Source organism: Amblyomma mixtum, chromosome 1 (assembly GCF_055824585.1).
Source record: "Amblyomma mixtum isolate Tamu chromosome 1, ASM5582458v1, whole genome shotgun sequence".
Lineage (NCBI taxonomy): Eukaryota > Metazoa > Arthropoda > Arachnida > Ixodida > Ixodidae > Amblyomma > Amblyomma mixtum.
Window position 1 is genome coordinate 189411056 of NC_143012.1, and position 11771 is coordinate 189422826.

General features: G+C 46.9%; 1 protein-coding gene across 1 annotated transcript; it reads left to right on the forward strand.

The window, feature by feature from the left end:
* Positions 1-1271: 1271 nt before the first annotated feature.
* Positions 1272-3208, forward strand: LOC149370290 (clavesin-2-like). Its single transcript, XM_089582970.1, has 2 exons — positions 1272-1399; positions 2907-3208. Exons 1-2 carry the CDS (start codon positions 1295-1297, stop codon positions 3135-3137), a joined length of 336 nt encoding a protein of 111 aa, XP_089439096.1. The 5' UTR covers positions 1272-1294; the 3' UTR covers positions 3138-3208.
* The last annotated feature ends 8563 nt before the right edge of the window (positions 3209-11771 follow it).

Below are 11771 nucleotides of genomic sequence, written 5' to 3' on the forward strand. Positions count from 1 at the left end.
ACGGTACTGTCCGTACTTCGGTCACGGACCCATATTTGAATCGCAGCAATTTTCTTACCTACTATACGCTTCTTTCCTTGATCTCCCCCCCCCCCCCCCCCCCAGAAAATCGAGTTAGCAAGACGTTAAGCTGGATTTATAAACTTGACAAAGACGTGCAAACATTCTTCCAATCTTGCGCGCTTAGTTGCCTGCTATTTTGCAATTCATTTCTTTCTTTTTTACATTTTATCAAAGGAGTTTCTGCTACTGCCTTTTGATGCAGACACGCTTGAAAAGCCTTTGGTCTCGTAAGTCTGAAGTCCTGAGAAGCGAAATCAGGAGCTGTTTCTCCGTAATAAGCGAAATGACCGAGTGCCTTTGCTGGAATATTTGTCACGCACAGGAGGAGCGGCGAAATAAGACAGAAATGGCGCGTGCTCTAATAGCGACTCGTCGTTACAATGAACGCTGTCGACTACACAAGAAAACATCCACAGAAAGTAATGCACAGCTATCAAGAACCGAAGTAGAAATTCGCGTGCTAATGAATGCAAAGGTTTAAGAAAAATAAAAGATGAAAAAAATAGTTCCAACAGCAACGAAAATCGCTACATCTTTAGGAATAATGTACCTTAAAAATCTTTAAAAGCCTCCAAGTTATCCAACGAGAATTTTCACAAAATTTCAGAGATGTACACGCGCGGCCATAAGTAAACGGAGCATGCTATTGCGTTCGAAGTGCAATCACGCTTTCTCCATTCGTAATGAAGAAGCGTTGCTTGTCTACAAGAAAGCCCACCAATCTCCTCTACCAGCATGCGCGTACCACTGCTGGAAATTTCAATTAGGTGACGCGTGAAAAATATTCGAAGACAGTTGCGTGCTCCGTTTACTTTTGTCCGCGCCTGTACGTATGCTTACTGGACAATAATTTCATCAGGGTAAAGCACAACAACTTTTCCCACAGGACTACCAGCAGTTTTAAGTGGTGCACACAGCTGTATGCTGTGCATGCAGAAATCGCTGAGAAGCATTGCCTAGCCATCCTGTGCCTTTGTGGGCTTGCATGGCAAAACTGCTGCAAAGCAAATGCGAGTTTATGTATTTTTCTGTCTAAGACGGGAGCAACTTCGACAGATGGCGGCATGAGCTGCGGTATTCATTTTGCAGAATGTTTTGTACATGCTAGCTCACGCATGAAGACCACGCGTTATATTAAACTATAAAATATACATCTGATCCTGTTGCCTCAACCGTGTCCCTGTCTCGTGTTTTTTCTCCCCACTCCCTTGGTGAAATTCATCAGGACTGCATGCCTTCCAGGATAAAGGCATTCCATGTGGTACATCAGGCGCACGGTTTCGACATATTATACGCCATCATGAAGCCTTTCTTGAAGACAAAGTTGGCCAGACGGGTGAGTGGGGATGGGCGCTTTGCACTTCATATCGAGGTGTCGATAACCAAAAACGCGATAACCAACAAGGCTTCTGTGTATGTTTTGGTTTGGTTTATTAGGGTTTAATGTCCCAAAGGAACTCAGGCTGTGAGGGACGCCGTAGTGAAGGTCTCCGCAAATTTCGACGACCTGGGGTTCTTTAACGTGTACCGACATCCCACAGCACACTTCATCGATATTCAGCGGCCGCAGCCGGGATCGAACCCGCGTCTTTCGGGTCAGCAGCCGAGCGCCGTAACCACTGAACCACCGCGGCGGGGCTTGTGTGTAGCATGCAACCACTCATCCAGCAGTATTCCCTTTTTAACATAACTGTGTCGGAGACGCAGCCTCATTTGGATACCAACCGAGTTGAAACACAAACCGTAAACCAAACATAGGGTTTCCGTGTTTCAACGAAGACTCTCTTAACGAAGATTGAAATGTATTTTTCACATTTTCGCTCTCCCGGTGATAATCTTATGTCCACCGTGGGTTTTCGCACCTATGCCACGTAGCTGTAATAATGGAAGTCACGTAGTGCGAAAATATTTCTCACTAATACGAGGGTGCAAAGGTCACGTCACTACCCACGCGCTGAGCGTCTAGAATTCGATGTAAAGTATGCGGGATTGTAGGCAGGAGCAGGAAGTCCTGCCACTGCCCAGTATGGATGGATCTTTTATTTAATGCTGCTAGGTATTGTGCAGACATGATCGATTCCTTGACTTGAGTTTATTGCAGTGGAAAACGGACGGAGATGTACTCGCGTGACGCGGAAATCGATTGCTCTCGGAGCCAAGCCCAACGCTCCTGCTTGCTGGCTTCTCCGGCTGAGCGATGCGTCTCAAAACTCTGAGCCCCTTGCAAAGGTTGAAAGCAAATTTGCTCACTGGAGTCATCAGTGCTCTAACCGGGGGTGATACAGAAGGGGCAGAGTGACTTCGGATTAAGTCTGTAATCTTCTATTAACGGTGTACGTCGTAATGGTTTCGGCCTACAGTTTCGAATCAGTGGCACGGCAAGAAGAGGCAACTGATAAATACGAGGAGGCAAATGCTCTAACTATTCCCCTGTAAATGTTTCACCTCATATTGATATATTAATGAACAGTGTACTAGCTATCCTCACGTGCGGGGTCAAACTAGAACCACTGCACAAGCGACATGAGCAGGCCTGTGCTTGCTCCTGTTATGCAAAACATTCTCGATGATAGCAATAGATGAAGTTAATGAACTAGTAGCACAAGATTATTTTGTTTTAATAGTAAATACAGCTTTGTTGCATTTGCAGAATCAACGTTTTGCTTGATTTACGATTCATACACATTTTGTAGAGGAACTCTAGTTCCACGGACTTCTTACCTCGTATTCGATACTTGAAGTAGAGTATTTGACACGCATTTGCTCCTCTTTCTCCTTTCACTCTCGTATAATGAGAATGATTGTTGCCAAAAGCCTTCGGCTAATGCGTTTTTCTCTTGAAGTTTCAATTCCATGGACAGAATTTCGAATCACTTCACAAGGAAATTTCTCCGGAGAATCTACCGCCAGATCTGGGAGGCCAGGCTCCACCACTTGATTACGGCGGCTTCTGGAATGAACTGGACAAGCTAGAAAATCGCTTCGCAGCTGAAAACCACTACGGCTACTCCAAGAAGTACCTCGGAGACTTCGCCACGAAAGAGGAGATAGAGAAAGATCTGGAATTTTTGTGAGAGAGAAAAAAGAAAGAAATGAAGCCCGAGGTGTAAGTGAGATTGGGAAGTCTCCAGGTATACCTAGCGCACGCGCCACATAAATATGGAGAAATATTCATGGCAAAAAGAGCTAAGTTTGTCTCTGTTATTTAAGCAAATTTTCTCAGTGCTCTTCCCAAAAAAGGGTTTGTCGGGGCTGGTTTCATCAAAATAAAAATTTAATTGAGAATCTCAATGCTTTTTTTCTTGCTGGCGTTAATGTCCGAATAGAGATGTAAATGGCCGCAGAAGGTGCCTTCCGCAAATTGATCAACATCCACAGAAACCTATAATATAGTCCTAAATGATAAGGATTAGTCAATGGCGCCTAGGTCAGATCGTTATGTTTATTTTCGCTGCTGTCGCTCCCGAGCAGTTGATAGAAGACACTACGCACAAAAAAAAAATTGCGGCATGATCAGTTGGACCCTCTCGGTACCTCACAACTGGTTTATTGCAGATACGCCTCCTACCTTCAACGACACAGGGCATGCGTGCCAACCATAGAAAGCAAAAAAAAACGTTATGATTTCGTCAACCCGAAAAATTCCAACTCCTTGCGGTACAAGTAGATGGACGCATCGCTAACACACTTATCAGGCAGTAACCTCGCGATTTCCGAGGCTTCAAGAATTTCACCTTCTGTCTTTTCCTTCGCGAAATCAATAGCCTTAGTCCGTCTGAAAATCGGAGTGCATCTTCTTTATCATGCTTGCAGGACTTGAAAAGCTTAGGTACACGCTGCCCACGTGTATCGCCTAAGGAATTCGCATGATCTAATAATCTGGTGTCACTGCAGCTGCCCGTTTTCCCGACATACCCCTTACCACAGCTGAGTTGAATCTCATAGATTACTTTCGATGTGCACGGTGCAAACTCGTTCCTGCGGTTAGTGCCTCGCCCAACCTTCTTTTATTTATCTTTTCTTGCTAAATTTCAAAAACGCGACAGCTTCCAAGGCGCAGAAAAAAGGAACGCTGCCTTGAATTTACCGACGACCCTGTTCAAGTCGTGCGAGACCCTGTTAACAGACAGTATAACTTCACACTTTCGTCTCTCTTGTGCATCCGCCCCCCGAGGCTTTGAGTTGGGGAGTAAGGAGTTCAACAGCGAGTCAGCGACTGCCTGAAATAGGGCAAGCATTCTTGCTCGGTTACTGTATAATTGCGCTCCGGCTTGCTGAGCAAGCGACTAGCATAGGCAACAACGTGCTCTTTGTTATCGCATCGCTGGAAGAGAACAGCGCCGAGGCCAACACTGGTGGCGTCGGTATGAATCTCTGTGGGAGCGGAGGGATCAAAGTGGCGAAGTAGAGGGTGTGGACGTGAGACGGAATTTTAGTTAGCGGAAGGCGGAGTCGCACTCAGGTGTGCACTCGGTGTCCATCTTTCTCAAGTAGACCTGCCAGGAGGTAAGCTACTCTGCAAAGCGATGAATAAAGCGCTGAAAGTAACAGCATAGGCCCAAGAAACTCCGCAGCTTTTTGACAGACTTTGGTGGCTTGAACGACTCGACAGCTGCAGTCTTGGCTGGATCAGGTCTGCCGCCGCTGTCTTCATCAACGAGGTGTCCAAGCACTAACGCTTGACGCGCTCCAAAGTGGCTCTTTTAGAGTTAAGCACAAGGCCAGCATGGCACAAACAGTCCCGGACGAGCGGTAAACGGTCGTTGTGCTCACTGAACGTCTTTCCGAAAGTGACAACGTCGTCGAGGTAGCACATGCATATTTCCCATTTCAAACCGCGGAGTATAGTGTCTATAAATCTCTCGAAGGTGGCGGGTGGACTGCAAAGGCCCAATGGCATCACTTTAAATTCATAAAGGCCATCAGGCGTAATAAACGCTGTTTTTACTTTGTCCGCGGGATGCATAGAGATTTGCCAGTATCCCAACCGAAGATCAGTAGAAAGGAAGTAGGAGGCTGAAAAAAGGCAGTCGATGGCATCGTCGCTACTAGGTAAGGCTTTTCTTGTGACGTCATTCAGACGACGGTAATCCGCGCAAAAACGCCATGATCCATTCTTCTTAGAATTACTGGAGCAGCGCCCAGGGACTCAATTTTTGTATAACACATTTAGTTAACACCTCCTTCGCTTGCTCATTGATCACCTTACATTGAGACGCGGACACTCGGTAGGGCTTTTGCCGGATCGGATGTGAGGCGCCAGTGTCAACCCTGTGTAGGGTCCGAGACGAGGGGATGGAAGGTGGACCTCCGGGCTGCGAAAAGTCAAACATGGTGGAGTGTCGCAGACGAATGGGCAACAGAGCACAGATCTCATGCGTCGAGAGTGAGTTGTCGATCATGCTAAGTAACTTGGACTCGTCACAAAACTCTGGACCTTCCGCGTCCAATGCGTCGATAACCAAAGCAACGGACAATTTTGAGTCGTGGCTGCACGACGCGTTTCTGGCCTTCAGGCAGGACTACAGATTCTGTAGAACAATTCACTGCCCAGAGATTAGTGCGACCGTTGGTGACGAAAACCATGGCATGAGGAACCAAAATATTCTTCTTAATGCAGGTTAGATGGTTCGGTTCCGCAGTCGCATCAAACACGTCGACAGTGGTAGCGGGACAGGAAACCGGTACGCATACGGCCGAAGGAGGGACGAGAGTATCCCGGGCAACAACGAGCACACTCTCTCCACTGCAAGAGCCTTCCACAAGGCTAGGGGTAAAACATTTGCCGACGCTGAGCTCACCGGTGTGACAGTTGACGTTGGCGCCACACATCTGCAAAAAGTCGAGCCCAGGAATGACATCGTGCGCCGATCGGGCGAGCACCGCCATTTCCGTGGTGAACACTTCACCTTAACCCTACACACTCCAATCGCAGGCAAAGGATCGCCACTCACAACACAAAACTGGACATTTTTGTCCCACCGAAACAAAACTTTGCGTCCGAGGCGACACTTAAACGCAGCGCTCATAACGAAAACAGTAGCACTGGTATTCACTAAAGCCATCCCAGGTACGACATCCACTAGCACAATCACTTTGTTCCGCAACATAACTACAGGAAGGGGTATCTCTTCCGGCGGCAGACTTCCAGCGAACTCACCCCATCGGTCGCGCCGACTAGTTTTCTGCCGGAGGCGAGGAGGAGCGGCGTCCGGGTGATGGAGATCGACGAGTGTGAAAAGCTGGAGGTGGAGTCACGATTCTATCCGATGCCGGCGAACTATTCGAAATTGAAATATACACGGACGCCATGGGTTGTCGAAATCAGGCGGGTAGGACGGGCACCGAGAAGGAACAGGTTGGTAATCCGGCCGCCGAGGATAGTCTGAGGAGCCGTAACGGGTTGGTTGGCGGCGGGGACAAAGACGCGAGAAATGACCGGGCTGGACGCCGCGGTAAGATAAAAGAGAGGGACCAGGAGCACGTTTAGCCGGTAAGTAATTGCCGTGCCTATACAGTACTGGATGAAACGTTCTCGTCGTATGTGGCCGGCACAAGCTGGTAAAAGTGGGGGCGGTGCTCCGGAGGCGATCGGGGTATGTTTCTCGGCCGGAGCCATCGGAGCACCCGGTGCTCCTCAAAGTCCGCTGCATTAACTGCGGCAGGCGGAGGAAGGTGCATGGGATACTCAGGAGGGAGCACGGAACAATTCCGAGTGAGTTCCAAAGACCTGGTCAACTCTTCGCGCGGAATCTGGCGGATCGTGCAAGCCAGATCACACGACGATATTGTGTCTACGGCTGCCACCGTCGTCACTCCGGCCGTATGTCCGAATTTCTGTGTGATGCGACGCATTTTCAATGTCTCAAACGTGCGGCAGTGCTGGATGACGTCGTACACGGGCTCGAGACTTGTTTGTCGATAAGAAAATTGTAAATGTCTTCAGCAAACTCTCTAAGTAGGTGACCGACTTTATCCTCTTTTGTCATGCCAGGAAAGACGACCTTGTATAACTTGATGATTTCTTCGGTGTACTTAGCACAGGTCTCTCCGGGAAGCTGAGCCCTTTGCGCGAGCACTTGTTCAGCCCGCTTCTGCTTCACAGAGTCGCCGAAGCACTTTTTGAGCTCCTGTACAAAGCGGTCCCATATGTCGTAAATGAATCCTAGTGGTGTTCACACCACGTTAGGGCCGTGTCACTTAGGGGAAAGACGACGTTGGCAAGTCGGGCGGAAGAGTTCCACTTATTTTAGCGGCTCACCCGTTGGTAGTGGGTATGTCATTCATCTACGTCCTCGCTGGTTGAGCCTACGAACGGCCGTGGCTCCCGAAAATGCTGCCATGAACTGCTGGGCACAGACCTGGGAGCTTCGCCGTGTAGGGACATCATGGGCACAGAAGGCGCCAGACCAGAAAGGCGACGGCTCCGGCGAGGTTGAAGCAGAGGAGCCGTCTTCGGGAAACCAGTATACCCGGCACCTTCCACCAAGATGTTACACCAAAGGGTTTATCAAGACTGGGACGGAGGATTGAAAACAGTTGGCTCCGCTTGCCGAGGACGAGACGCCACCAACCTCGTTCTCTTTATCTTCGGCTTAGCGACGCCGACCACGCAGAACAGGTATCGCCTTTTCATGGGCGTCACAGCAATATTTGATACGCTGCAGGGCAAGCGCCATATGGCTTTTGGCGGTAAAAACGTGCTCTAAAGAAACAGTGTTCAAAAAAGGATGCACTGCTCAAATAAATTTATGTTTACAGAATGGTCCTTTTTATGACGACGTTGACTCCCGACCAACGGGCCCGTGCATATCTGCATATTCCTGCCGTCAGACGAGCTTATGTAACATCCTGTATATGTTGGGAAGTGTAACATCGATTACTGGTGCACTCATGAATAGGCAAGCAAAGACACGGTTTTCGGGCGCCGCGGAGTGACTTGAATGGTACAGGTGCATGCATAAGTAAATGGAGAAGGCTATCGGAAATGAAGAAACACTGTTTATCTGTGCGAAATTGCACATATTTCCGCTACCAACCAGCACATAACATACCAGAAAATTTCAATTAGGCAACGCGTGGAAAAGTTAGCGGGCAACTGCTTGCTCCGTTAATTTTGTCAGCATCGGAGTCTGCTCGTCGTATGTGGGATGTCAAGTCTGGTTAGCCCTGTCCGTGCAACGATGTCCCAGCGGTGGTTTCGTGTTTTCCTTCGAGCCATGCTATTCGTTGCGGTCTCTTAGTTTACGTTACTGCCCTTGAGGCAATAATATTAACCACTGTAAGGCTTCATGGTATGTTCATCGAGGTCCTTTCGTTTAAAGGCGAGAACTTCTAATAAATGATCATTTTAACTCATTTTTAGTGGCAGCCAGAATTTGATTTATGCTGTGAAATAATGAAAAAGATGCAATTACGTCATCCATACTATGGATCATTTTAGGAATAGGCTTAATTACCTGGCCTCGCTAAATGTGGATTTGTTGGGCTGAGAATTCACAAAAAGTGAGCAAAAAACAAGCCCCTTTGAAGAGGTACTCTCCTTGAGGATAAAGTAGGCACTTCCCCTCATTCCTATAAACCGTATAAGATACAGTGTACTTCTCGATGTTAATCAGGCTGCGGTTTAGAAGATGACACTTCGAGTATATAGTAGAGGTTTGTGAACAACCGAGCCGTATACGCGTTGAATATTTATGCTAATATCTACCACTTGTGTGAGTATTCGCAGAAAACGAGCAATAGTGGAAATACTGAAGCGCCAGCGGCCTCTCGGCGATGCAACCCTCAATTTAAAGCTATAGCTGTTAAAACACGCGACACAACATGCACCACCGTACAGATACCTAGGAATTAGCCTGAAGCACGATCTGACAAGGACTTCCAACGCTCTGAATATAAGTAATTAACATAACTAATAAGTGTCCTTGGCTATCTAAAACACAACACGCGGCTTAGTCCGCCCGCAGTAAAACTAACCGTCTATTTAAATTTAGTCAGGCCGAAAGTTGATTATGCGTCTGCATCTGGCACCCCCCTCAGGTAAACTTTACCAAAGCCCTGGAGATTATTCATTCAGATTATTCAGATTATTCTTACCGCCCCCGCGTTACATCACTAAAATTGCCAGCTGGCCTTCTCTGCCTTGAGTAGCGCCGAAAAGTTAGACTTTGCCGTTATCATAAATCCTACTATTCACCCCTGGGCACTTCTGTCATCACTCCAGCCCGCCGTCATTCACGCCGTATTAACCACCCGAAAGCCGTGCATTCACCTCGAGCGCCCACCTCCTGGCCATCTCAAGTCATTTTTCAGCCAGGCTGCGAGGGAGTGGAAGAACCTGCCGATGGAAACTGCACTACATAACACCCCTGACCGCTACAAAGAATCGATCGAAGAACTAATTACTTTATACATAAGCACATATGCTAGCCCACCCCTCATGTAATGCCCCCTTTCGGACCTATGAGGTAAAAATAATTAAAAAAATAAATAAATGCAAATCTCCAATAAGGGGTCGAAAGGCCAAGTAAATATGTTACCGTCACGGTAAATGTATATGAGAATCCCGCTTTGCTATTGATGACGGAAGACAAAAACTAGAGCCACATGTCAGGTCATGAAAGCGATGACAGCTACCTATGAGACGTGCCTTTCGATTTCGATCATGAATCCAGGGTTTGCTGAATTTGCCTGCGCCCTAGCGCGTCGTCCAGCAGATGCTATGTATTAGCATTATGACCGCAGCCACACAAATGGACCGCATCGCGACGCGGAATCCTTCATACCGAGCGGCAAGATGACACGGGGAATCGGTGTGGACTCGGCTTTTCCAACAGTCCTCGAAAAAACATACGGGGGGGCTTCATCAGACCTCGCGCCAAGATTCGAAGAGAATTGGAAAGTTAAAAGCACAACGGATACGTTTCGAGTAATTTTGCGCGTACTCTATTTTCTTCATTCCAATAACAGGTTAGCAGAATATTCGAAATTCTATTAGAAATTTTCGAATATTCGCACACCCCTAGTACCTGGTGTTTCACTTGAGACTTTAGACAATTTTTGAAAATAGTCTTTTTGACTTGGAAGAGCACTTTTTACGGTATAGCATTATCAGCGCTGTAGTACATAGGAATAAAACTAAGAAGTGCTAACTAGCAGGCTGGTTAAATAATACTGAATAATTAAGTTTCTAGCTTTTACTGTTCGCCGCCTTAATTAGTGAGAGGGGTATACCCCACCGTCAGTAATATGCATATCAGTTTTTAGAATTTCGAAAGCGTGATTACCCTCGGCACTGGCGCCGAACAAATTTTGTCTATTCTGACGAGTTATGTGCAGTGGAGAGGAGGCTTTACCTGCAAGCGCCTCGAACGCGCATGTATTTCGGCGCGATGTAGCCAGAATTTGTTGGGCAACACCGCCGAAGGTAACCGTGTTTTCGAAATTCTAAAAACTGATATAGATATCACTTACCCTGAGCGTAACACCGCTCAATAATTAAGGAGCCTAAAAGTAATAGTGAAAAAGTTAGCTATTGAACATTAGTTAACCAGCCGGCTAGATAGCATTCCTTTGTTGTATTTTGATGTACTACACCGCTGAAAATGATATGCCGAAAAAGCGTTCGTCCAACTCAAAAAGCCAAGTTTTAAAAGTTGTGTAAAAATTTAGGTGAAGCACCCTGTATATAACCCTTGCGAGATTCAGTATAATTTTGTTGTACCAGGCATCGCATGAACACATCGGTATTTGTAGCCCTCCCTATCTTTTGTAAACATTGTTAATGTTTTATGTTCTCAATAAATTTTCTTCGAAATCTCCCGAGTGGATGTGGTTCTTGCGACATACCTACTGTCTCAATCTTACTTGATCATATGTCTCTATCAGTTACCTTCTGTCTGCATGTGCCATTGATAATGATGCAGTTGGAAATGGGTACTTTCTAGTGGTTTAGAAGGACAGCCATACAAAGGCCGGACTGACTAAATTTGTGGGTAAAGGGAGGTGAAAATATAGCCATTTAATCTATTCCTACAGTATAAATCATTTAGCATTCTGGCATCGCTCACGTATTACGTTTGTTTCTGACGGTACATCTACGTCGGCGGGGAAAGAAAGGAATCTGTACTCGAGTAGGCATTCTCTAGCCGGTTATTCTGCACTTGCCGTCGCACAGCGGAGAGTTTATAACAAACGCAGGAAGAAGATAAAAAGGACCAAGGTGCCCCATCACGTTTTCTAGCATTGTGATAATCCCACCCCAGAATATCTGGATAAAATGAATGCTGCAGTATCGTGAAGCATTCCTTCTCATGAAGTCATAACCAGGGGAAGGAATTACGACTAATTCAAGGGAACGAGGGAACATGTGTGTTTGCTCTGCTCCTGGTTATACTACTGCGCAAAGCATGATCCTGAATGACTGACTCCCAATGCACGTTCTGGCAGCTGCCGGAGTCGACAGACAGCTGGCGTCCTTCAGAGCTTGCGAGTGCGTGCGGCCTAGGGACATTGAACGTCGTGCCCCGTCCAAAATAAAGTGCGTGCCTCCTCTGTGGAGTACTTGGAAATTTTAATCGAAAGCGGGAACCTGGCTTTGTTAGGTAGACTCCGCACATTTGTAAAAACGGAATAGGTTCTGGATATCTGCGGAAATCCAAGCAATAGAGCACATTGCTGAGTTGAAATCACAAGGTGTCACAACG

Excerpts from the sequence above, each read along its gene's own strand:
- LOC149370290 (XM_089582970.1), top strand. The coding sequence starts at position 1,295 with ATGCCTTCCAGGATAAAGGCATTCCATGTGGTACATCAGGCGCACGGT. Across the intron at positions 1,400-2,906 it reads AGACAAAGTTGGCCAGACGG|TTTCAATTCCATGGACAGAA; the intron begins GTGAGTGGGGAT and ends TTTCTCTTGAAG.